General features: G+C 40.4%; 1 protein-coding gene across 6 annotated transcripts in view; it reads left to right on the top strand.

Moving 5' to 3' along the window:
• The window catches only part of FER (FER tyrosine kinase), a 340298-nt gene that overhangs the window by 160373 nt on the left and 153273 nt on the right, over positions 1-26652 (top strand). For all 6 annotated transcript variants that reach the window (XM_075932044.2, XM_075932041.2, XM_075932046.2 and 3 more), the window contains 3 exons: positions 11103-11159; positions 17214-17329; positions 19177-19271. In XM_075932044.2, coding sequence (XP_075788159.1) covers positions 11103-11159; positions 17214-17329; positions 19177-19271 — 268 coding nt within the window. The remainder of the gene's footprint in view (positions 1-11102; positions 11160-17213; positions 17330-19176; positions 19272-26652) is intronic.

Raw genomic sequence — 26652 nt, 5'->3', positions numbered from 1 at the left:
CCACTTCAGAAATGTTTGAAGTGGCCACGGGCCACCCTGGAAAGGCTGGGGTCTCAGGCGGAAGGGGCGGGGTCAGGTTACTTCAGTTGGCAGCTGACTTTAACTGCTGAGCCTCTTGCAGAGCAGGAGGAGAGTTCACATGCTGTCCTCACCCCGAATCCCTGACTGGGTTGGGGGGAGCATGTGAAGTCTCCTCCCACCCTGCCCCTGTCCTGCCAGGAGCATGCACTGCTTGCAGGGCGGTGGCAGGGTGGAAGGACACTTTGTGCACTTCACCCTGCCCCCAGGTCCTAATTGGTAGGGCTTCCATGGGGTGGGTCAACTTACTAGGCAAGCTGTATCTATCCTTTGGGGGCCTTTTGCCCACCCCTGACATATGTCAAGCTGCATATTCAACAGCAGAATGTTAAGAATGGTAAGAACTAAATCGTACACAGAAATACAGCAGCATTTAATTAATCTAAATCTTAAATGTTTCAATTGCAAATGTGAAACATTTATATAACAGTCTCCTGAATTGCTAACTGATGGCTTTCTTAGAACTCTGTTACTTTCAAATTTTATTGACTTTAACAGACAAGTCTTCAGAACACTAATTGTACAGAATCCTTAAAACTTCTACAATTAGCTCTCATCTTCCCCACTCCAGCTGTCATTTTGATGCAAATATGATTCTAAATTACCCAAAAAGCTAAGACTGTGCTTAGAGTGCACTTTATTTTGGAGTATGCCCCATTGAAATCAAGTATAAGTTGGGGTTCCTTTGGGAAATCTGCTTTGTGCTGAAGTAAAATAGAGAATAGATTTATGGCATCACTATTATGGTCTGTGACCATGATGTTCCAAAATAAGAGACATATATTATGTATTCTGTAATATAAAATAAGAAAATGACACTCAGTTGAGTGGCAACTGTCAATTCTAGATTTCTCTTACTCCAGCTTTGTGTACTGAACATTTGGGTGATAGTAATCCTCATGGCCTGTTCAGTTAAATAACTAGCTTTAGAATCTAGGCTAAACTTTTTTTTCTACCAACATCCTATGAAGCAAACAGCTTGGAAATGTGCTTGTTAAATAACACTTAGACTAAAAGGAATAGAGAGAGTCTTGAGAGTCATTGGCAAGTTGATCCACATTGTTCCTCAGTATCAGAGGGGTAGCCGTGTTAGTCTGGATCTGTTAAAGCAACAAGGAGTCCTGTAGCACCTTATAGACTAACAGATGTATTAGAGCGTAAGCTTTCGTGGGCAAAGACCCACTTCGTAAGATGCATGCATAAGCTTTCCTATGATGTTTTATTCATATAGTACTTCTTACACTTGACACGATTTCCTTTTTTAGCCAGGGAACTAATGTCTTCAAAATATTCCCAGATAGGGTCTCTCTTATGCCCAGAAGCTGTGACAGTTTGTCTATGACAAAAGTGTAGGGGAATATAGGAAGCTATGTATGTGCTGATTGTCTTCTCTTTTTTTTCAAGTCCAGTCCACTGTTCTGTTCTATGCTGCTTTGGTCCTTTTCTTCATGTATCTCTCTGTCTTTAGGCAATGTCTTAACTGATTCTGCTGTGTGCGGCCCAGGTCCACCAGCACATAAGCACAGAACAAAAACATTCCTATCCAGCCTGTCTCTGTCTTTACACATTAGTCTGCTGAGAAACAGAAACTGAAGACCCATAACTTTCAAAAATCAAGAGTTGGTAGTTAGGCTGGGAAGACTAGAGCCATTAATTCATTTTTATGATACTATAAGTGTAGCTATAGCATGTTTGTGATAAGATTTAATTGTAACTGTAATTTTTAAATGAGACATTTAGCATTTTATTGATGATTTAGAGAAAATTAAAAAAATCTGATTTAAATAAATAATCCAATTTTTTATTTAAAAAATATCATTGATTTTTATCCATCCTGGCATATGAGATGCTTGAAAATCTCTTCTGTTGAGAGAAGAGAGAGGCAAGCTGCTTCCAGGCTAGTGGCAGCAGGGAAATAACATTTTCCAGGGTAAGAGGCTGTGTTTCTTCCCATGGAAGCAACAGCCAAATGTGGGTGTCTGCTAGGGAAGGACTGACACCCCAGAATATTCAACAGGGCAACACCTTGCCCCTGAAGAGGCAGGGAAATTATTCTTAATTTTTTGTGAGATTTTGTTTCTTTTTTAATTGGTGGAGGAACTCCCTCTCTCTCCCTGCCTCTCTCCCAGCTCTCTCCCCCCCCCCCCACAGGCCAACCCTGAAAATATCGCCAAAGAGGCACAAAAGGGAGAAGGCAAAGAGGCTGATTTATCATAGGCCCACTACCACCAGAGGAGAAAATGCTAAGTTTGTAGAGATGCAAGTGCTGTACCACAATATTTTATAAAGATCATTGTTTCATAAGTATAAACGCTATCATTTAGGGTTTATGCTAAAGATTAAAACTACTATTTTGACTAATAATTGAGTGCTGGTCAAATACACAACTTCTACACAGATTACTTTATTGCATATTAAGACAATCCTGAATAGTTTGTCTTGTAGGTTCAAATAAATACTATATAAATACTAGCTTCTAATCCTGTAATCGGAGGCACAAGTCCTATAGGGAAATTGGATTTTTATGTTGCCAGCAGAACACTTTTTGAGAATATTTTCTTTTTAGGTGCATGAGACTGGTCCAAAGTATAGATAAGATATTTATGTTTGAGAGAAATGCATGCTTGTGAAAGCAAAAGACTAATATTACTGGCTACAACCATTGACAGTATGAACTGGGTGCAATTGTATGAATGCCACAGCTCTGAAAATATACATTTTCAGATAAATAATCATTTTTGCTATAATTCCTAAAGTGTTTAGGACACACACTTGTTCTTATGATTTCTAGTAGCTGCCCAGATATTTGCAAAAAATGAATAATAACCTCGCAAATAATAATGATGCATGCTCTGCTATTATTTATAGAAGAAAAAGGGAACCACATCTGCTATCTATCATCTCTAATATTTTGACATTTTATTCTGTTGAGTAATAGTCCTTTTTGTTTTGTTTTAATTGTAAACAAAAATAAATATTATGGCCTAATTCTATGAGGAACTGAAAGCTTTCTACAAGGTGTCATAATACCACATTTCCCCATTTTTCCTTTAGGAGTTGTGGACTGTTCTTGCCTCATTGAGTTGACCCCTAGATACATTAAAAAGTAAATGATATTAAAAATGTACAAATATGACATGAAAGGAACAGTATTTAGGTAGCAAACTCAAATAAATGAAAGTTAGTAAATGCCATAAGTAAGATTCCCTGTGCAACTGTAAGTCGGCCCCACTGTTCATTCATCCTGAACTCTGATTGAGGTTCTCTGGGAAAAAATAGGATATGGTAATAAAATTACACACTGCATCTCATTGCGTATATGGAAAGGGCAGAACTAAAATTGTACAGGCATTTTTTACCTTGCAACCTAAATTAAACTTTCAAATGCATATTTTGTAACTTAAAAACAAATTTTATGTATATCTGTAATAACCTCTCCCCCTCATCATGCATCACTAGCAGCATAGACCTCCATCTCTTGAACTACAGACTAGCTACATACACTGGGATAAAAGTCTTTGCCTGCTGCCAGTTAAAATGGTAAAAGACTGGTAGGTGCAAAGCAGGCTGGGCTGGTGAATGGGCTGTATGAGAAGAATGTTGTAACCAAGGTGGTCTCTCAGGATAGGGTAGTTTTGCTAACTGCATGTACATGCCTAGTATTTATGGGATGTTCTGATTGAACCATAGCAGTGCTTCAGTTGGGTACAGGGAGAATGCATGGCTCTTACAAGTCCGTATTGTGTGCATTCAGCATGCATCTTGCTTTACATGCCATCTCTTTGCGTGTGTGTCACTTTAGTAATACTGGAAGGGGAAAAAACCTACACGGACGTAAACCAGCAGAATCTGGCAATCCTGTGCATGGGCAACAACAAAAAATGTCTCCCAGGCCACACATAGACCCCCCCAATAGGCTACATGCAACCCATGGATCACAGATTGCTCATCACTGGGCAAGAGTGTTTCTGACAGAAGCCTGTGCCCGCTGTTTTCCCCTCCATGGGAACTGGTGAAGCTCCAATACTTTATATTGTTCTGGAATGGATAATGGTCCATTGAAGTTTGTGTTAGGGTCAGGGATGGTTGAGAGAATATTAACATTCAGTTGTTACGTTCATCATATTAGCAAAATCTTCCTGAAGAATGTAGGTGAAAAAGGATAAATGATCATTTGTATTTATCAGCTAAACCTGAACAGAATATCTTGGGGCAAAGCAAAAAAACTTCTTCTTTGAGGGTCCCTGTGGGTGCTTCACTTAGGTGTGTCAGTGCCGTTATGCACACAGCCCAGAGATCTTTGATAGCAGTCTCCCAGCTGCTGGTGCATGCTGCGCTATTACGCAATTGCCCCGATTCATAGTTAGGTGCTCACTGGGGGCCATTCCCTCAGTTCCTACTCAAGCACCGCTGGCATTGGTCACGCTTCAACTAGTCTCCCTAATACATTGGGAGGGAGGAGAAGAATTAGAGGAAGAAGAAAAAGAAAGAATAGAAAGAAAAGCGGGCGAAGTGGTATGCAGTTGCTTCTGCAGTATTCTGGTCCCCCGCAAGATAACACAGACAAATAATCCTGTCATGCCTGCACCACTGGGTTTTAAAAGGTGTACAGGGTGCAGAACAGCAGTTGCAGCAGCGGACAGACATGAGCAGTGTCTGTGCTACTTAAGGCAAGATCATCCGGTCAGCTACTGACCGCACTGTCAAAAGCTTGCCCCACACTCTAAGAGGATGAGAGATATACAAAGAAGATTTCAGTTTCTGGATAACATGGCTAAGTCAGAGCCTCATTCACTCCCCCCGCCTCACTCCCAAGAGATAACCCTCTTGGGGAGGAGGGCAGAAGGAGTATTCCCTCACAGGGACGTGCGAGCGACCAGGAGCCGGAGCGGAGCACAAAATGCTCCTGGTCTCCCGCTGAGCCTCAGCTTATAAATCAGTGTTTCTGAAAGTGCTCCATGAAACCACTTTGAGAAACACATTAACTGGCCATCCCAGTTTGTTTATTTACTGGCGCTGCAGCCATGGAGCCTCCGGACTCCTATTGGCTCCGCACTGTTAAGAGCTGGAGCTCTTGTGCAAAAAGGCATGTGTGGACAGGCGGTTTTGCGCAAGAAATGGCCTCCAGGAAAAAAAACAGGTCTTTTTTTTTGTTTTTGTTTTTTTTTTTTTTACTGTGGACACTCAATAAAACTCATAACAGCTCTATAGTTTTTGTCTCCTGGCCCCTCTTAAAGCTGCAGGCTCCCTGAACAAGCCATGTGGCAGGAAGCCAGCCAGAGAGCAGCACCTCACTGTGCGGCTCTCCCTGCCACAGGCCTTGCAAGCTGTGTCTGCCCCAGAAGCCCCCCGTGACCTCCCTAGCCCTCACTGGGAGCAGCCTCAGCAGTCCCAGGATGCACCCAGGGGGACCTGGAAGCGCGCACCCTCCTGGTCAGACCTGGAGATCTAGGCCCTCCTGAGCTTTGGGGCCAGGAGGAGACGCTCCAGGATCCCCAGACCAAGAGGAGGAATGCGGACATTTATGCTTGGATGGGGTAGGCCCTGGTGGAGCGCGGACACCCACCCCAGACCATGGAACAGGTCCGGAGGTAAGGTCAAGGAACTCCGCCACGGACATATCTGCGCCACTGAGCGCACAGCAGCAGGACTCCACACCTGCCCCTACGACAGGGAGCTGCACTGCATCCTGGGGGATGGGGAGGATGATTACCCATCCACCTTTGTGGACTCTGGGCTGTTGACCACTATCGTCCCCAAGCAGGAGGGCAAAGGCCAGCTGGCTGCGGAGGAGTAAGAGGATGGGGAACCATGACCCTCTCCCTGGAGCTGGTGCCCATCAGCCAGGACATCTCCCAGGAATTCTTAGGTGAGTGGTCTCTTTGTCACTTACAAAGAGGGCGGGGGAGGCGGGTGCACAGGGGGCAAGTATCGCTCGCGCTGCACTTAATGCTGCAGTCCGTGCACGTGCAATGTCGTGCAGCATTAGTGTGTGGCACATGGATGCAACAAGTAGCCCCTGAACACACCTGGGATCCTGCTGCCACACATGTCCTGCCATTGTGGGAGAGGGAGAGGGGACCTGCTGGAAGCAGGCTAGCCATAAGGGCACAGGCCCGAACCTCCCCCCCTCCACCCCACCACACCGAGGAGTGCCACACACAGTACGTGGCCATGCCTGCACGTGCAAGACAGCAGCTGCAGCCATAGACAGTGCTGCAAGCTGCCCCGTGTGTGTGGCCCCCAGGGAGGCCCAGGCTGCTCCCGGCTCTTCTGCCACCCCTGAGGGAATCCCGCTGCGGCTGGACACTTCCCTTGGCTGCTTGTCTGTTGGCTGTCACTATCACGATGGATGCGTTCCTGTTGCAATGGGGAGCCCAGGGGGATGGGAGCATGATATTACAGGGACAATGGACATGCAAAGAGTCCCAACTTCACATCAATGTGTTGGAACTCAGAGCAGTGAGGAGGTCATGTGCTCAGCTACTTCTGCACATATGAGACAAACACGTGAGAATAATGTCGGACAATGCTGCAATGACATATTACATAAACAAGCAAGGAAGAGAGAGATCACGCAGCCTGTGTGCGGAAGCAACGAAACTATGGTGATGGTGCATTATACACCATGTCACACCTACTGCGATGCACTTACTGGGCAAGGATGGCGTCCTAGCGGATGCCCTCACCAGACAATTCCCACAGAACCACAAATGGGAAATTAACAAATCCATCATAACCAACATGTTCTGTAGATGGGGATACCTGGTGGTAGACTTGTTTGCAATGCACATCAACTCCAAGAGTTCCTTGTAGTGTTTCAGAGCGGGCATTGGACCATGATCTCTAGGAGATGCCTTTGCAATATACTGGGATTTCCACCTATACCTCCAATTCACCAAACGGTAATAAAAATCAAACAGGAGGCAGCAAGAGTTACGTTTGTGGATCCCATCTTGCAGAGACAAATCTGGTACCCTACCATATTATAACTCAGCACACATCAGCCATCCAGGTTTTCCCTGATACCTTATAGACTCAGAACAAGGGGCACATAGCACACCCTGGGATACATACACCGAATCTAGGAGCTTGGATGCTTGTTGGCTCTCTCATGCAAACAGCTAACCCTGTCTTGAAGAGTCAGAGACATACTAATTAATTCCAGGAGGCCCACTATGAGATGAACTTACCTGCAGCAGTGGCCCAGATTTGCAGCCTGGAATTCAGCTCACGCATGGGATCCTCACAAAACGGGGATATCAGGTGTATTGGAATATATCCTTCACTGCAGAACACAGGACTATCAATTTAGTTCTACAACGTACATTTAGCAGCTATATCAGCTATTCACCCACCTGTACAAGGGTTTCGTTTTCTCCCACCCGTGTGTTAAGAAATTTTGGAAAGGCGTACGGAATCTGTACTCACCGTGTAGAGCCAGTGCCATCATAGGATCTGAACCTTGTGCTCAACTCAATCATGAGACAATCTTTCAAACCGCTTGCAACTTGCTCACTACTCTACCTCTCACTGAAAGTAGCTTTTCTCATGGCAATAACATCAGCTAAGAGAGATAGCAGCACTCATGGCGGATCCACCGTACACTATATTCCACAAGGGCAAGGTTGTCCTTAGAACCCACCCAAAATTCCTGCCCAAGATACCTACCTTATTCCATTATAATAAACTGATACACCTACCTGTGTTCTTCCCGAAACCACACGAGGACAGCAAACAGGCAGCACTCTACACACATGATGTATGCAGGGCATTAGCCTTTTACTTAGAACACACAAAAGAACACCCAGGCTATTCATGTCTTGCACAGATAGGTCCAGAGGTCAACCTATTTCCAAACAACAAATATCCAAATTGATTACTCCCAGAATCACGTATGGCCACCAACAGTTATACGGGCACAGTCCATGAGAGCAAGTATCTACCACAACTGCATTCAACTACATTCCTCAAGAGTCTTCCAATAGACATCATTTGTAGAGTTGCAACATGGGCTTCGGCCAATACCTTTGCACAACATTTCTCTATTCAGTCTTTTCAGACACTAGCTTTGGACATACCATACTGTCCATCATCCAATCCTGCAGCACAGAGCACCCACTGCCAAGCAGGAATACTGCTGCATAGTCACCTAAGTAGAGCACCCAGAGAGACTCTTGAAGAAGAAGGAAAGGTTACTCACCTTGTGCAGTAACTGGTGTTCTTCGAGATGTCGCCATGGGTACTCCCCAACCGCTCTCCTCCCCTTTTCTCTGGGCTAACACAGTCCAGTGCAGAAAAGGAATGAAGGGAACGGCTGCTGGCACGTGCCTAACTGTCCATTGGGGCGATTGTGCAATAGCGCAGGACGGGCCAGCAGCCGGGAGGCTGCTAGCAAAGATCTAGCAGGGGGGAGGGCATGGTTCAGGTTTGTCTGCCCCTTCCGTTTCTCAGCCAGAGTGAGGAGGCCCTTAAGGGTGCCTGGAGCATGAAGCAAAATACAGGATTATGTAGCACTTTAAAGACTAACAAGATGGTTTATTAGATGATGAGCTTTCATGGGCCAGACCCACTTCCTCAGATCAAATAGTGAAAGAAAATAGTCAAAACCATATATACCAAAGGATACAATTTAAAAAAATGAACACATATGAAAAGGACAAATCAAATATCAGAACAGAAGGGGGATGCGGAGGGGGGGGGAAGGAAGGTAAATGTCTGTGGGCTAACGATATTAGATGTGATAATTGGGGAAGCTATCTTTGTAATGGGTAAGATAACTGGAGTGTTTGTTAAGAGACTCTGAGCTGGTGCAGTCCTGGATGGGCCCTCTCCCCCCAACCCAGCTTCTTTCACTTGTGATTGTCTCTTCTCTGTATGAATGAATAGTCCTGTGGCACCTTAAAGACTACCAAATATATAGCATTATGATCTTTCGTGGGTAAAACCCGCTTCATCATTTTACCCGTGAGAATTCATGATCCTATAGATTTGGTAGTCTCTAAGGTGCCACAGGACTACTTGTTACAAACTAATACAGTTACCCTCTGAGTCTTTTTTGTAAGTGCTCCAGATGCTGAGGCCATATCCCCTAGGCCTCTCCAGAACCCATCCCACTTTCCTAGAGGGTCCTTTATCCTGCTTTCCTAATGCGGGAGCCAGGTCCATCCCTGGGGCGGCCCGTGTTGGATGCCCAGCTGCTGCCTTGGTGGGCGAAGGGGGTGGGTTTTCTGAGGAGCAATCTCATTCCAAGCAAATACCATTTTTCTGGTACAACCAAACTCTTACTTTGCTTTAAGTTACTATAAGAGGAAGCTGTGTTTTGAATTTGGTGGTTCTTGCTCTTACTGTTTAGGAGGAGTTCTTGAACAGACAAACTCACAGAAAAACTCTCAAGTATATAGTAGATTTAAGGGAAGTATACACTTTGAAATGTTAAATAAGTCTACTAAGGTCATTGTAAATTGTCATATATACATAGAGAGAGAGAGAGTGTATATTCTTGAATTTAGCATAATTAGATCAAGTTTTGGATTTTGGCTAAGAGTAAGCTTGTTTAAAAAAAAGTCTTACCAGAACTTGTTCTAAGTTAATTCATGACTAGCAAAAGGTAAATGATACTTTGTGGCTCTTAATTATAGGTGAAAATTAGTGGCACAAAAGAGCCTTTTAAATAAATCAGGAAAAAAAAGAATCTGAAAAACTTTGTCAGTTCAGTTTAATTCTGATCAGTTATTGATATTACTGTCACCTCTAGATTAGATTGTTCTACCTTGGTTACGTGGTGTGATCATTATAAAGCTGAAGTTAATGTTCAGTGCGGCCACTTGATTATTAAACAGTGTAATACAGAAATGAGCACTAATCTGTAATCTGCACTCACTGTCAATATGTTTACAACTCTGAATATTTTGAGACTGATTTGCATGAGAGACCACCTTACTTTGTCTGTTGCAGCTGTGATTAGTGCTGCTGCTCAAGCCTGACCTCCCTGTTGGAGGGAAGAAATAGGAAAAAAGGGTCATTAATTTGGAATTTGCTTTTCCTTGGTCCATTAAAGCTAGATGTGCTATTTTATCAGTTGCACTACAAAGGTTTCCTTTAACTCCGAGATTTAGGGAGAAAAGGGGTTGATTGGGATGGCAATAAATTGATTGAGATTGGGTTTATTTCATTTGTAATGGACAGATGCATGGTATAAGTGTGATTATGGTCTTATATGTGCATATAAGAGATTGTTGCTGATGGTATTTGTGAGGTTCCTAGACTCTTATATGCTGGAAGACTCTAAAGAAATAAACATAAATAATCCCTCTGCATGACAATACATTTTAATACAGCCCTGAAAATGTTTTAACAAAAGGTGTTTGTACCAATCCAAATGTGTCCCAGTGCAGCCAGAAGCTATTGCAGCCATTTAATACATATGCCGATCTGTAACAGAATGTTTGCATGACTGGTCTTCAGTACTATATTGACACTGTAATAGATGTTATTAAACTACACTTGAGAAATATGTGAAACTGCACACAGTAAGATAACACATGGCCAGTTCATCTGTAGAAAAACTGGTTCTTATGACAACGTACTGGGAGGGAAACAATTTGGTTGGATCAAGTCAGAATTAGGATTTTTTTGTATTGTATTGCAAAAGGAAATCTCCTTATTCTTATCTCTTACTTTGACTAATGTCATATTTAAAATCAGCAGTAGTAGTTGTCAGATACTGAGCTTTGTGAAAATAGTGCCTGTTGTGCTCTATTTACATAGATAATATGCTGAAGGCTTAATCTTTTGATAGAAATTTACTATAATGTAGATTTTTAATATCCTATTGTATAGCAACATTTCTTAAATCTGTTTTGCAGCCTCTTGAGGTTATAACTTCTTGGCATACTGTTGACTGAATGAATGGTTTGCATGAAATATTCCTTCAGGTCTCTTTCTACTAGCTCAGATGCATCTTACAGAAAATGAACTCTTGCATGGACTAAACAACTGTTTTTTTTCTCCCCTTGCTGTAGGATAAGAAATGGGTTCTCAATCATGAAGATGTCACACTGGGAGAATTACTGGGAAAAGTAAGTAATCAACTGAGCTAACTTAAAAACAAACAAACACTTAGCCTACCAGTTCTAAGTATTTATTAATTGTGAAGTCTATAGTTTCGCTTATTTTTGAAGTTTTTATTTTTCCTGTATACAACATTTCTTTAGTAATTCATATGGTTTAACACATAGCAAATAGCATTGAATTTCAGCATACATAAAAGTACACTGCATTTGCTTGTAAATAATAATTTTTTATCTTTTATCGGTGTAATTGCTTTAAGAGTATCTTGTATATTTCATATAGTTACATATATGTATATTGATTTTTAAAAATCAAATATTTTGTAAAAATGCAAGCAGTGGAGAATGTTACTGCAGAGTAGTAAAGAAGTTCACGTAAATTGGTGAGCTGGTAAAAATAAGATTCTGTATGTGGACCTAGTAAAATGTTTTAAGGTCTACTGAGTACTGGAAAGAAAGTCGAATAGTAGTGACGATAACATCACAATATAGTCAAAATAATGCTTAACGCTTACATAATGTTGTCAAAGTCTTTTACAAATATTAATCTTTCTAAAACTTCTATAAGTTAAGGAAGTAATTAGCCCTATAGCCCATTTTACATGGCATAACTGTGATGCCAAACCCCATGGTGAGTTAGTATAAGTATTGAAATTAATGTTCCTAGCTCTCAGCCTTGTGTTTAATTTACTGTACAACACTGCCTTTAATGCTCTAGAATATGTCCCCAAATCTGAGAAGTCGTTTAAATCATAAACACAAATAAAGACAGTTGGCTTAGCATAAAATATGTGTTGCTTATACTATAAGAATTAATGAACTGTTCAAAGAATAGGAAAGGAAAGTTCTGTCAAAGCATTCTGCTGGCACAAGATAAAATCTCTTTGACAGCCTAAGGAAGCAAAATCACAAACTGCCAATGAATAAGCAGAGAATTATGTCCACTCAAAATTCCACACCTTTATAATGCTAGTTCTACTGAAGAACATGGAAAAAAACCACATTGCTGGCATCAGTCACAAAATCAAATATACATTACTTATCTGTTGGTGACCAAGACAGAGTGAGTCTTTGAACAAAAGTAATACATTTCAACATTAGGTAAAAGAAGTTAAAAAATCTCAGAGGCGTAGCTATGTTAGTCTGTAACTTGAAAAACAACTAGAGCCATTGTAGCACCTTAGGGTGTGTCTACACAGCACCTGAAACTTAAAATAAGATATGTAATACGTAGCTTATTTCAAGTCTATTTTTAAATAACTGTCTTTTTCGAGCCATCCCTTAGCCCTTGTGCAACGAGGTTTACAGGGATGGCAAAATAGTGCGCCTGTTATTTCGAAAAATATTTTGAAATAACTGGTGCATTTCTATCCCAAAATATCTCTGCAGTGTAGACATACCCTTAGAGACTAACCAAAATACATAGAATCGTGAGCTTTCATGGGCAAACCCTCTTCATCACATGAATTGGAGTGGAAATAACAGCAAAAGAAGTCCCTGTTAATTGTAGGACCCTTGTTAATGAGGTCCAGTGGGTTGGATGTGTTGTGTACATATCTTTTGATATGAAATGTAGATGTTAAAAGCAGGAGGTTTATGTCTGTTACCATTTCTGATGTGTGATTTATGTCCATGTATCCTTTGTAGTAGAGACTGTTTGTTTGGTATAGCCAGTATACATGGCAGGGGGACATTGCTAGCGCTCGATGTCATATATCACATTAGAGAATATGCACTCAAAGTAGAAGATCTAATGGTTGCTTCTGCATTAAAAACTATACATCTGTAACTATAACTTGCCTTGGCAAAGTATTTTAAGAAAGTGCTGTGCTTTGTACAAATTAATAGAGGGAGGAAGTTGCTGATTGCTTCACCTATTCAGACATTTCCATTTACAGTTTCATGGAGTAGTACTAGCAACTCCTTAGAAGACACTAGTCAAGTTATGTGTCCAAATCAGTTACGTTCCATCCCACCACATGCCGATGTATTAAAAGTTTTTAAATAGTGGTCAGCAGATTGAACAGACTGAGAACAAATGGGCAAGTAGTGTCTGCCTCAGAATGAATGGAGCTTGCTTATGATTTTGCGATGCATTAACAGGAGTGTTGTGAGCAAGATGTGAGAAGACATTCTTCCGCTCTACTCTGTGCTGATTAGTTCAATTGGAGTGTTGTGTCCAGTTCTGGTACTGCATTTCAAGAAAGATGTGGAGAAATTGGAGAAGGTCCAGAGAAGAGCAACAAAAATGACTGAAGATCTAGAAAACATGAGCTATGAGGCAAGGCTGAAGGAACTGGGCTTGTTTAATTTTGAAAGGAGAAGATGGAGAGGGGACATGATAGCAGTTTTCAATTATCTGAAAGGGTGTTAAAAGGAGGAGGGAGAAAAATGCTTCTCCTTGGCCTCTGATGATCGGACAAGAAGCAGTGGGCTTCAGCTGCAGCCAGTGAGGTGTAGGTTGGACATTAGGGAAAAACTTCATAACTGTCAGGGTGTTAAAAACTGGAATAAATTGCCTAGGAAGGTTGTAGAATCTCCATCACAGGAGATATTTAAGAACAATTTAGACAGACACCTGTCAGGGATGATCTAGACAGTGCAGGGTCCTGCCATGAGGGCAGGGGGCTGAACTTGGTAATTTCTTGAGGTCCTGTCCAGTTCTATTATTCTGTCATCCTATGATTCTATGTTCACTCACCTATGACCTCTCTTCACAAAGAATAGAATAAATTTAAACACTGTGCTCCATTTGTTTTGAAAACACATGAGCATCTACAGCTCTTAATGAATAGGAGTAATGCTGTGTTTCAAAGATGATCTGTCCTAAAGTTTGGATACTAATTTCTCAAAGGAGATAAGAATCCCTGTTTAAAGAACCAGAAAACGCAACCATATATAATTACAAAGTGTATTATCAAGTAGTACCTTGATCCTTGTAAATTTAATTGTATTAATAGTCATCTCTGCAGTGCCAGATAATTTTAAAAATGGCTGTTTCTGTTTGTTCCCTAAAAGCAATGCCATGTGTAAACTACATTCTGTGAGAGCCACTGTATATGCAAGATGGGTTGCAAAACATCATGGTTTTGAATCACCTTGAAGAAAAATACATGTTAAATACCAGCTGCAGCTCAGTGTTTCTAGTTTTGCCTCTTTATTTGAATTAGCAACCCTGTTTGGAGTTGTGACTGCAAACTTGATGGGAAAATAAAAATAACTTTCAAATTTAAAAGGGAACATTCTGAACAATAAAAGCAATATCTAAATAAATGACTTTTAAGAGCATTTTCTGTCAAAAACTTCCTTAAAATTAAACACCATCATTTAAGTAGTAAAGCAGTAAAATGATTGTGCATTATGATTAAAAGCACTCAATTTCTGTGAATGTGCCACAGTTTTCCCAGCATAGGCATGTCTTGGAACTTCTCATTGCAGTTATTAATAACAGGAGAATCTTAGAATATTTAGTGAGCCGTAATCTACCCTCATTTTGCACGTAGAACTACTGATATCATTGGGATTTCTGCACAAAGATCTAGGGTAGAAGACAGTCCAAAAGGAAGACTTCTGGCTGTGGAAAGCTGTCTCACATTTTAATTGAAATCATTCTCTGATACGAGCTTTTCATATTGTTCCTGACCATTGTGCAAGCTGTTTTTTAAAAAGAGTTTGCTCTGAGCCCATAAGCGTCTGTTGTTTGCTCCTCTAGTAAAGAAGCTGTTTCTTGAATCTATTCTTCCAAGTTTTCTCCACTGTGAGACTTTCTTTTATAATTTTTATCAGCCAGCTCAGAAATCTTATGGTATTGAAGTCAGTATTTACTATCTCATTCCTTGGAAAACATTGCTTGGAAGCACTGTAGAAATAGCGCGTTTGGGCTCATAGAGAACTTAGGGAGCGTCTACACAGCAAAGTAATTTTGGAATAGCGACTGTTATTCTGAAATAACTATGCGTGCATCTACATAGCAATTCTGTTCTTTAGAAATAATTTCAAAATAACAAGATGGCTTATTCTGACTTCTATAAACCTCATTCTACGAAGAAAAATACCTATTCTGAAATAAGGTGTATGTAGATGCTCCACTACTGCCATTTCGAAATAGCCTCTCACCGAGGCCATTCTAAGTTAAGCCTGCCTCGGACTAATTTTGAGGCTTCCCTGCAGTGTAGACGTGCTATTTCAAAATAAGCTATTTCGGAATAACTATTCCAGAATAGTTTATTCCGAAATAACAGTGCAGTGTAAATGTAGCCTCAGAGAACTTTCTCTCCTTTTTTTTTCTTTCTTTCGCACTAACTTATTGGTTCCAGCCAGCAGTTTCTTACCATTTGGGCTTGTCTAAACTAGGATTAGCAGTGCACTTTATATAATGAACCTGGTTCATCTTGACCAGCTAACATGTTCAAAAAGGGTTTAAAAAATCATGAAACTGTTTTAGCCTACAAGTTTTAAAAATTAGAACTTTTATCTTCATTTATACAAATCAATAGAGGTTTGAGATAGTAGAAGACACAATTCTACAAGTCAGTTTCCTGAAGGCAATATAGTGAATAAAGAGTATACTTGAATATTTTAAATACATTATTTTATATGTCCATATTTTTCATATAAGATTATTTTTCAACCTTATATGTTTGTAATTAGGGATTTAGAATAGAAGAACCATATAATTATAACAGCACTGCTATCATTTATCTGAGTTTTATCTCTTTCCTCTTTTTTTGCTTTTCAGATTAGTATGTGTGTTCATCTGTGGTGATTATTTAAAAAAACCTCATTCACCCAGAGAAACTAAGAAAGCACTTCCTGCAAATTCTGTCTATGCTTATTGAAGTTGTAGTGTTCCAAACACAAGCACATATAAGGAAAGAGATTTGTGTAGAGATAAAACCAGTGATAGTTTTAAGATTTAGCCATATCTGCTATTAGAGGAAAAAAGAAAAGAAATTAATGAGCATAGGCAAAAGAAAAATGTGATGAAATAATATCAAAGTAATATGCCCTTTAGTTATGTGCTCTTGTGCCTGGTCTGCTCCTTTGCATGAGTATAGCCTTTTCATAGTTTCTTAAGTAGTAAAGAAGCAGAAATTGAGAGCACCCTTGGGCCTGCCATAGTTTCTTGTGATTTGCTGCACCTTCAGTCTTGAACTAATTGCTTCCCCTATCTTGATCATAGTTATTATTTAAGTAATCAGCAACTTTATGGTAGCTTAAATTACTTGTTAGTTGTCTTCATTCTACTGTCCTCCTGCCTAATTAATCCATATTATCCTGCAGTGAAGGCCAATAAAATCAATACATCTTTCACTGAAAAGCTCTTGCTTGGAATCTCAGAAACCTGAATTTAGAATGAGTTGCTTTTCCACTTGACAAAATGTGAGGCCTCAAATTCTTGTCTTTCTGTAGAATATAAAATTCTGAAAATGGGAGGGTAAAATCTTCCTATATATGGAGAGCCTTTGTCCTGTCCCGTCCTTGCTTATATATAATGAAACTACGCAGATGAGAACTATTCATAGCAATAGTCAGTTATACTGCAATTAGTACAGTTGCCTACATCATGCTCCATCAAAGACCATATTAGGTAACACAATATTCTACATTCCAAAGTAGGGACTTAAAATCACTCCATTTTCTTATATAGAGATGTGGGATTAGTATAGAAGAAAAGGAAGCAAGTAATATTTTCAATGTGTCATCCACCTTTTAGAAGTTAATGTCATTCCAATGACTAAAAGAAGAATTTGAAGAAAATTCTGCTTTGATTATTCAAAAGTATTTTACTGCTTTCAGAAAAGTGACATTAGAACTTACTTGTCGAATGCTGTATGTTAGGTATCAAATATAAAAATGTATTACAGACTGAATGTTAGAGCAAGGAACAAAGCAATCCTTCTTTGAAGTTAGCATGTGATTTTATAAGCGCATCTTTAAAACATTGATCCCAATGAAAATAGTTTATTACCTAACGTATCGATTCTTCAATAATTAATATTTTTCTGAAAACTTAAAAATGACTTTACTCAGCACAATGAATATGTATATTTACAATTTCAGGGTAATTTTGGTGAAGTATATAAGGGAACATTAAAGGATAAAACTCCTGTTGCTGTAAAAACTTGTAAAGAAGATCTTCCTCAGGAACTGAAAATAAAATTTTTATCAGAGGCCAGGTGAGTTCTTTAAATGCAATTAGATATGTGCTTATCCTGGAGGGTTCTTTTAATTTTGAAAAGTAAAGATTTCAGAAATCTTTAGTCACCAGTCCAACAATCATAAATAAGCCCATTGCCACCTAGTTAAGAGCTTTTCTTGTACCAAGATTCTGACCTTATCACACACTCAAGCAAGACTTTAGAGCGGTAATGGTAGTCATAAAGGCATGGTGATGTTAGTATTAACCTCACTAACTAATCTTTCTAGGAAGAAACTGGCTATCTGGAAGGACTGGGAAATGAGGTTGGAATGTCCATTATATTATTAGGTAGGCATGTCAATGTGTACTTGACTATACGATTAACCCATAAGCCTAGCCTGGACCCTCCACGGGCAGTCCACAGAGAGTCCAAACTTCCTGCAGACAGGCTGCTCCGCATCCTGTGGAGCACCCTCTCTCAGCAGCAAACTTGGGCTCCCTGCAGGCAAAGGCTGCTTTGTGGCAGCAGCCCCTGTTCGTGGTGGGGTCCAGGATTGGATCTCCTGCAGACAGGGCCTTTGGTCTGTGCGGGGTGCTGGTTTTTAAACTGGTTCCCTTTGCAGACTGGCTCCCTCTGCTACTCTGTGCTGCTGCGTCTGATGCAAAGGCAGCTGCAAGGGGCGGCAGGGGACTCCTCAGGAGTGGGGCCAGAGTGCACTGACTACCACTCCTGCCACCAGGGACATTCAGATAGTCATGTAACCATTAACATTTTATGCAATTACACAGCTATTCAATTATATGATAGCCAACATCCCTATTATTAGGAGGTGAAAAACTTAGTAAGCACATGTATGTGAGCGGATACATGATAACATAAGTACATGGTCTTTTAAATACTAAGGGTAAGGGAGTGTACCACAATATTTTAAAATGTTTTAAATGATCTTGCTGTCCTTGCTCTAGAGTTTAACATAGTTTCATGTTAGATAAATAATTGAGTTTTAGAAAGATAGAAAACGCCCATACAAATTACTTGTATTGGGTATCTCAACTATATAATTCCTTGAAAATGGTTTTGATTTCATGCTAATAGCCTGCATGGCTATCAGGGAATTGCTTCACTTGTTAAGCAGCCTCCAACTCAAGAAATGGTTTTATATTGAAATGAAATTTCTGACTGAGATTGCATTCAAGCATACTGAATCTTTCCATTTTTCTTTTACAAGAAGTGGTTTAAGTTAAAAAGTACTAGGCAGCTAACTTTCAAAATTTATGATGTCTCGCTAGAATTCTCACTAGCCTTCCTGCCATATTCTTTTGTCTGTAGATGTTGTCATCATAGCCTTACTCAAATAGATTCAAATTTTATTGTTTTAGCTTCCTAGATTGGAATAGTTATCCTTTAATATTTGTGTTCAGTTCAAATTATTTTGACTGTATTTAAAACTCAGGAAAGTAAGTTGGAGGTTGAATGCAGACAGAAGCTTTGCAAGGTTTTTGACAGCACTGTACCAGTACTCCCTAGTTCTGATCTTCTAGCTAAATTCTGGGCTTCATGAGGTATGATCGCCTTGTGATGCCAAATTATATAGTTTTTTTATGATGCGGACAAATGATGGGACCACTATGAGAATACTTATGGTGATCTTGACTTGTAAACTAGCGAATGTAGTCACTAATTTTTATTTTTCTCATCAAGTGGTACGATTGTAGTACTTTTTATGCAGTATAAGCAACTTGTTTGTATTTTGGATAATAATAAGGGAAATTTTGCTTTAAAATAATGTTACGGGTTTAAGATGTTTTCACCTGATACTTATTTAAGTTGGCTTACATAATGAAATATACTAATGTAATTAAACTTTTTTGTACCCTATACAGAATACTGAAGCAGTATGACCATCCTAATATTGTGAAGTTAATAGGAGTTTGCACTCAAAGGCAGCCTATTTATATAGTTATGGAGCTTATTCCAGGTAAATTTCTTATTAGCATTTTTGTAACTTATATCCCTGAATATATTATGTCTTAATTGCCTTTATTAGTGTTGTGTTCTATAGCTCTAAACTTTTCAGAGAACTCAGTTTATGCTAGCCATATGATAGAGGAGGTATCTGAGCCTCTAGCTATCATCTTTGGAAAATCATGGCAGACAGGAGAGTTTCCAGAGGACTGGCAAAGGGCAAATATAGTGCCAATCTATAAAAAGGGAAATAAAACAATCCAGGAAACTACAGACCAGTTAGTTTAACTTCTGTGCCAGGAAAGATAATGGAGAAAGTAACTAAGGAAATCATCTGTAAACACTGGGAAAGTGGCAAGGTGATAGGGAACAACCAGCATGGATTTGTAAACAACAAATCATGTCAAACCAATCTGATAGCTTTCTTTGAAAGGATAACGAGTCTTGTGGATAAGGGAGAAGCGGTGGCTGTGGTATGCCTGGAATTTAGTGTAAGGCATTTGATACGGTCTCGTGTGATATTCTTATCAATAACCTAGGTAAATACAACTTAGATGGGGCTACTATAAGATGGGTGCATAACTGGCTGGATAGCCGTTCTCAGAGAGTAGTTATTAATGGTTCACAATCCTGCTGGAAAGGCATAACAAGTGGGGTTCTGCAGGGGTCTGTTTTGGGACCGGCTCTGTTCAATATGTTTATCAAAAAATTAGATATTGGTATAGAAACTAGACTTATTAAGTTTGCAGATGATACGAAGCTGGGAGGGGTTGCGATTAATCTGGAGTATAGGGTCATAATTCAAAATGATCTGGACAAATTGGAGAAATGGTCTGAGATAAATAGGATGAAGTTTAATAAAGACAAATGCAAAGTGCTCCACTTAGGAAGGAACAATCAGTTTCATACATACAGAATGGGAAGTGACTGTCTAGGAAGGAGTACGGCAGAAAGGGATCTAGGGGTTATAGTGGACCACAAGTTGAATATGAGTCAGCAGTGTGACGCTGTTGAAAAGAAAGCAAACATGATTCTGCAACGCATTAACAGGTGTGTTGTAAGCAAGACACGAGAAGTCATTCTTCCGCTCTACTCTGCACTGGTTAGGCCTCAATTGGAGTATTGTGTTCAGTTCCGAACACCGCATTTCAAGAAAGATGTGGAGAAATTGGAGAGGGTCGAGAGAAGAGCAACGCGAATGATTAAAGGTCTAGAGAACATGACCTAAGAGGGAAGGCTGAAGGAATTGGGTTTGTTTAGTTTAGAAAAGAGAAGATTGAGGGGGGACATGATAGCAGTTTTCAGATATCTAAAAGGGTGTCATAAGAAGGAGGAAGAAAACGTGTTCATCTTGGCCTCTGCAGATAGAACAAGAAGCAATGGGCTTAAACTGCAGCAAGGGAGATTTAGGTTGGACATTAGGAAAAAGTTCCTAACTGTCAGGGTGGTCAAACACTGGAATAAATTGCCTAGGGAGGTTGTGGAATCTCCATCTGTGGAGATATTTAAGAGTAGGTTAGATAAATATCTATCAGAGATGGTCTAGACAGTATTTGGTACTGCCATAAGGGCGGGAGACTGGTCTCGATGACCTCTTGAGGTCCCTTCCAGTCCTAGTATGCTATGATTCTATGATGCCATGAGCTGTGTAGGTCTGCTGTGAAGTCTCCAACCCACTTTATAGACTTTTAGGAAATACCACTCGATAACTGTTGAATGCAGGAATAGTGTTCTTAGTTCTCTTCACTCCACTGTAGAACAAAATACCCCCCTTTCATGAGTTAATCACATTACTGAGGCCTTTGTTATAGATAAGTTAATTAAATTTAATAATTTGGCTTCCATAATATCTTTGGGACATGTGAACAATAATCTATAATTTGTGCTTTCCACTAAAGTTTTTTCTGTGTTTTATCTATATCTCTTTCATTTAAATGTATGAAAATAGGTACTTTGGGGAAACTATATTGTTTCTTTTTCCTTGTACTTTGGGACTGCTGTGTTGGTGTTTTTCCAGCAGGTGGAGACAGTTTCACACTGTTAAGATAATAATTGCTACTAGGTATTTTATTCTCCCTTGAAATCTGTCTGTAGAAAGAAAAACTGTTTTTGGTAACCTCTAGTATTCTTTCCTATGCAACACACTTAGTACAGGTGATGGTTTTTAATAAAATGCTTCAAAATTATATTCAAAGCTGTAACAAGAACCATTCTATTCACAAAGAAATAGGTTGTGTTTTCATGCAAGGTTTGGGTGTCATTCAGACTACTCAACACACAGCCCATTTGTTTGCGGCCTGCGGTGCAGTTTGGGTTTACATGGCACTTGACACACGGGACTCAACACACGGCTCACAGGTGGGATCCTTTGAACATGGCCTCCACTGGGCATATGCTCCTCCATGGCAAGGCATCTCCCAGGCGGGGTGAGAATTGAAAGATGTAAGCGGACAGGCTAGCTGGAACAGACAGGTACAGGGTGTCGGCGTTTCTAGTCCCCAAGGAGGAGGTGTCAGGGCATTGTGTGAAAGAAGCTGTTTACATATATATTTGTGCATATATGCAACCACACTTAAGTTGCCTCCCTTGACGTGTACTATGAGTATCATTGTGGCTCCTGGGCTTCCAAAGTTGAGTAGCCCTGGTGTAGTTTGTTTATAGAACAATAGTATTAACAGAAACACAGATGCAAGAGTGAAATCTTAGTCCCATTATGATTTATTGCCTTTGTTAATGAGATTGTTGTATATGTGACTTAATTGGTCATGAAACTTGGAGGTTAATAGCATTGTCTTGAGCCAGGCCTATTGTAGGCATGCTTTGTGAAGATTTCCACAAATGCCAGTGTTCTTATATTCTTCCCTTAAATACCATTGCTGTTTTTGGTCCAGGATTCACAGAGCCCAGGATATGTTGAAAAAGTAGGTCTCTGATGGAGTCTGTTAGGAAATCAGAAAATGGGATTTCAAATCTTTCGCCTATCCTCATTACCATTTCTACCTTTACACCCACCTAAAGGTTGAGTTCCCCTCCTCTTCCCCAGGCTTCAGATCTGATCCTGATCTGCTCTATGTTCTGGATATTCTAACTAGCTTCCATGCCTCAGCAGCCTTTATACTATTTACAGTCCTTCACACCTAGTACAAAGCCTTTTTTGAAAGTTAAAAATGACCGGCACACCAAGAGTAGGACCAAACCACCTAGCAAAGTTAGGAATTCTGGTGCTGGTGAATGGGGCAAACAAAGTAAGGACTGGGTACTAGATGTCTATTAGAGGAGCAGTGGCTGTGCATGAAATATTACAACTATTTTCACCTCCTTGATGGCAAATTTGAATGGAAATATGTTTTACTTGTTACACAGGCATAGAATCATGGAATACTAGGACAGAAAGGGACCTTGAAAGGCCATTAAGTGCAGTCCCCTACCCTCATGGCAGGACTCAGTACTGTCTAGACCATCCCTGATAGATATTTATCTAACCTACTCTTAAATATCTCCACAGATGGAGATTCCACAACCTCCCTAGGCAATTTATTCCAGTGTTAAACCACTCTGACAGTTAGGAACTTTTTCCTAATGTCCAACCTAAACCTCCCTTGCTGCAGCTTAAGCCCATTGCTTTTTGTTCTATCCTCAAAGGCCAGGCAGAACAATTTTTCTCCCTCCTCCTTGTTACACGCTTTTAGATACCTGAAAACTGCTGTCATGTCCCCTCTCAGTCTTCTCTTTTCCAAACTAAACAAGCCCAGTTCTTTCAGGCTTCCTTCATAGGTCATGTTCTCTAGACCTTTAATCATTCTCATTGCTCTTCTCTGGACCTTCTCCAATTTCTCCACATCTTTCTTGAAATGTGGTGCCCAGAACTGGACACAATACTCCAATTGAGGCCTAACCAGTGCAGAGTAGAGTGGAAGAATGACTTCTCGTGTTTTGCTCACAACACACCTTTTAATGAGTCCTAGAATCATGTTTGCTTTTTTTGCAAAAGTGTCACACTGTTGACTCATGTTCAACTTGTGGTCCACTATAACCCCTAGATCCCTTTCTGCCGTATTCCTTCCTAGACAGTCGCTTCCCATTCTGTATGCGTGAAACTAATTGTTCCTTCCTAAGGGGAGCATTGTGCATTTGTCCTTATTAAACTTCATCCTGTTTACCTCAGACCATTTCTCCAAATTGTCCAGATCATTTTTAATTATGACCCTGTCCTCCAAAGCAGTTGCAACCCCTCCCAGCTTGGTATCATCTGCAGACTTAATAAGTATACTCTCTCTACTGATTTTTAAATAATTGATGAAGATATTGAAACAGAACCGATCCCAAAACAGACCCCTGCAGAACCCCACTTGTTATGCCTTTCCAGGAGGATTGTGAACCATTAATAATTACTCTCTGAGAACGGCTATCCAGCCAGTTATGAACCCATCTTATAGTAGCCCCATCTAAGTTGTATTTACCTAGTTTATTGATAAGAATATCACGCGAGACCGTATCAAATGCCTTACTAAAGTCTAGGCATACCACAGCCACCGCTTCTCCCTTATCCACAAGACTCGTTATCCTATCAAAGAAAGCTATCAGATTGGTTTGACATGATTTGTTGTTTACAATTCCATGCTGGTTGTTCCCTATCACCTTACTATCTTCCAAGTGTTTGCAGATGGTTTCCTTAATTACTTTCTCCATTATCTTTCCTGACACAGAAGTTAAACTGACTGGTCTGTAGTTTCCTGGGTTGTTCTTATTTCCCTTTGTATAGATGGGCACTATATTTGCCCTTTTTTCCAGTTTTCTGGAATCTCTGCTCTCTTCCATGATTTTCCAAGATGATAGCTAAAGGCTTAGATATCTCCTCTATTAGCTCCTTGAATATTCTAGGATGCATTTCATCAGGCCCTGGTGACCTGCAAACATCTAATTTTTCTAAGTGATGTTTAACTTGTTCTTTTTTATTTTATCTTGTAAACCTAATTCCTTCCCACTGGCATTCACTATGTCAGGCATTCCTTCATCAGACTTCTCAGTGAAGACCGAAACAAAGAAGTCATTAAGCATCTCTGCCATTTCCAAGTTTCCTGTTACTGTTTCTCCCTCCTCACTGAGCAATGGGCGTACCCTGTGCTTGGTCTTCCTCTTGCTTCTAATATATTTATAGAATGCCTTCTTGTTTACCTTTATGCCTGTAGCTAGTTTGAGCTTGTTTTGTGCCTTTGCCTTTCTAATCTTGCTCCTGCGTTCCTGTATTGTTTGCCTATATTCATCCTTTGTAATCTGTCCTAGTTTCCATTTTTTATATGACTCCTTTTTTATTGTTTAGATGATGCAAGATTTCCTGGTTAAGCCAAGGTGGTCTTTTGCCATATTTTCTATTTTTCCTCCACAGCAGAATAGTTTGCTTTTGGGCTGTTAATAATGTCCCTTTGAAAAACTGCCAACTCTCTTCCATTGTTTTTACCCTCAGTCTTGCTTCCCGTGTGACCTTACCTACCAGCTCTCTAAGCTTACTAAAATCTGCCTTTCTGAAATCCATTGTCTGTAATTTGCTGTTCTCCCTTCTACCATTCCTTAGAATCAGAAACTCTGTGATTTCATGATCACTTTCACCCAAGCTGCCTTCCCCTTTCAATTCTCAACCAGTTCCTCCCTATTTGTTAAAATCACATCTACGACAGCTTCCCCTAGTAGCTTTTTCAATCTTTTGAAATAAATAGTTGTCTTCAGTGCAGTCCAAGAACTTACTGGATAGTCTGTGCCCTGCTGTGTTAGTTTCCCAATATATCTCTGGATAGTTGAAGTTGCCATCACCACCAAAACCTGCGCTTTGGATGATTTTGTTAGTTGTTTAAAAAAAGCCTCATCCACCTCTTCCGCCTGGTTAGGTGGCCTGTAGTAGACCCCTAGCATGACATCACCCTTGGTTTTTTATCCCTTTTAGCCTAACCCAGAGACTCTTAACATATCCGTCTCCTATGTCCATCTCCACCTCAGTCCAAGTATGTACATTTTTAATATATAAGGCAACACCTCCGCCCTTTTTTCCCCGCCTGTCCTTCCTGAGTAAGCTGTACACTTCTATACCAATATTCCAATTGTGTGTTATACCACAAAGTCTCTATGATGCCAATGATGTCATAGTTGTATTTATTTATTAGCACTTCAAGTTCTTCCAGCTTATTACCTATACTTCTTGCATTTGTATATAGGCATCTAAGATACTGATTTGATCTTGCCTCCCAGTTCTGCCTTGTCCCTCCTTTCTCTCTGCTATTATAGCCCACAATCCCTCCCATTTCTGACCCATCTTCCAGGTCTCCATGTTCCTCCCTTATCCATGGGCTTTGATCACCTGTCGCCATCGAACAAAGCCTTCTTCATTAGGTTAGCCAGTCTGTATCCAAATATGGTCTTCCCCTTCCTCGAAAGGTGAACATCATCCCTGCTTAGCAGTCCTTCCTGGAATAGCATCCTGTTGTTAAAGAAGCCAAAGCCCTTCTGGCACACCATCTTCACAGCCAGTCATTCACCTCCAGGATGCACCTGTCTCTGCTTGGGCCCCCTACCTTTGACAGGAAGGATCGAAGACAATGCTACCTGAGCTCCAAACTCTTTCACTCCTACTCCCAGAGCCCTGTAGTCACTCTTGATCCACTCAGTCACACCTCACATTATCAGTAGTGCCCACATGGATGAGTAGCATGGGGTAGTAGTCAGAGGGCCAGATAATCCTTGATGGTGCCTCTGTAACACCTTGGATACGGGCTGCTGGAAGGCAGCATACCTCCTGAGATGACATGTCAGACTAAGAACTTGAACTTAGACCTTCATAGGTGAAATACTATTACTTTTACTCATTGAACCAGCTGGCCCAGCTTTCTCATAAATATGTGTTTATATTGCTTGATATCTGTTCATCAAAAAAAATCCCCAAGTCTGGGTACTAGGATAGCCAGGTATTTGACTTTCAACCGGAAAGCCCCGTCAAAAAGGGGAACTGACAGTGTATGGCTATTGCAGGCAGGGGATGAGAAGAGATGCCTGGCATTACCCATGCCAACCCCTAGACAACTGAGGTTTTCTCCTGCCTATACTGGGTCCTGCATCCCGCTTCTGTTCTGAAATGTGATTTGTCCTTTTCATATGTGTTCACTTTTTTTAATTGTATCCTTTGGTATATATGGTTGTGACTATTTTCTTCCACTATTTGATCTGAGGAAGTGGGTCTGGCCCACGAAAGCTCATCATCTAATAAACCATCTTGTTAGTCTTTAAAGTGCTACATAGTCCTGCATTTTGCTTCAGCTACACCAGACTAACACGGCTACATTTCTATTACTATCTTTATAAAGCGAACACCTTTCTTACAGAGCATAACAAATGATACGCCTCTCAGA

This window comes from Pelodiscus sinensis, chromosome 6 (genome assembly GCF_052426305.1).
Source record: "Pelodiscus sinensis isolate ZL-2025 chromosome 6, ASM5242630v1, whole genome shotgun sequence".
NCBI classification, from domain to species: domain Eukaryota; kingdom Metazoa; phylum Chordata; order Testudines; family Trionychidae; genus Pelodiscus; species Pelodiscus sinensis.
This window is presented reverse-complemented; position numbering and strand designations above follow the sequence as displayed.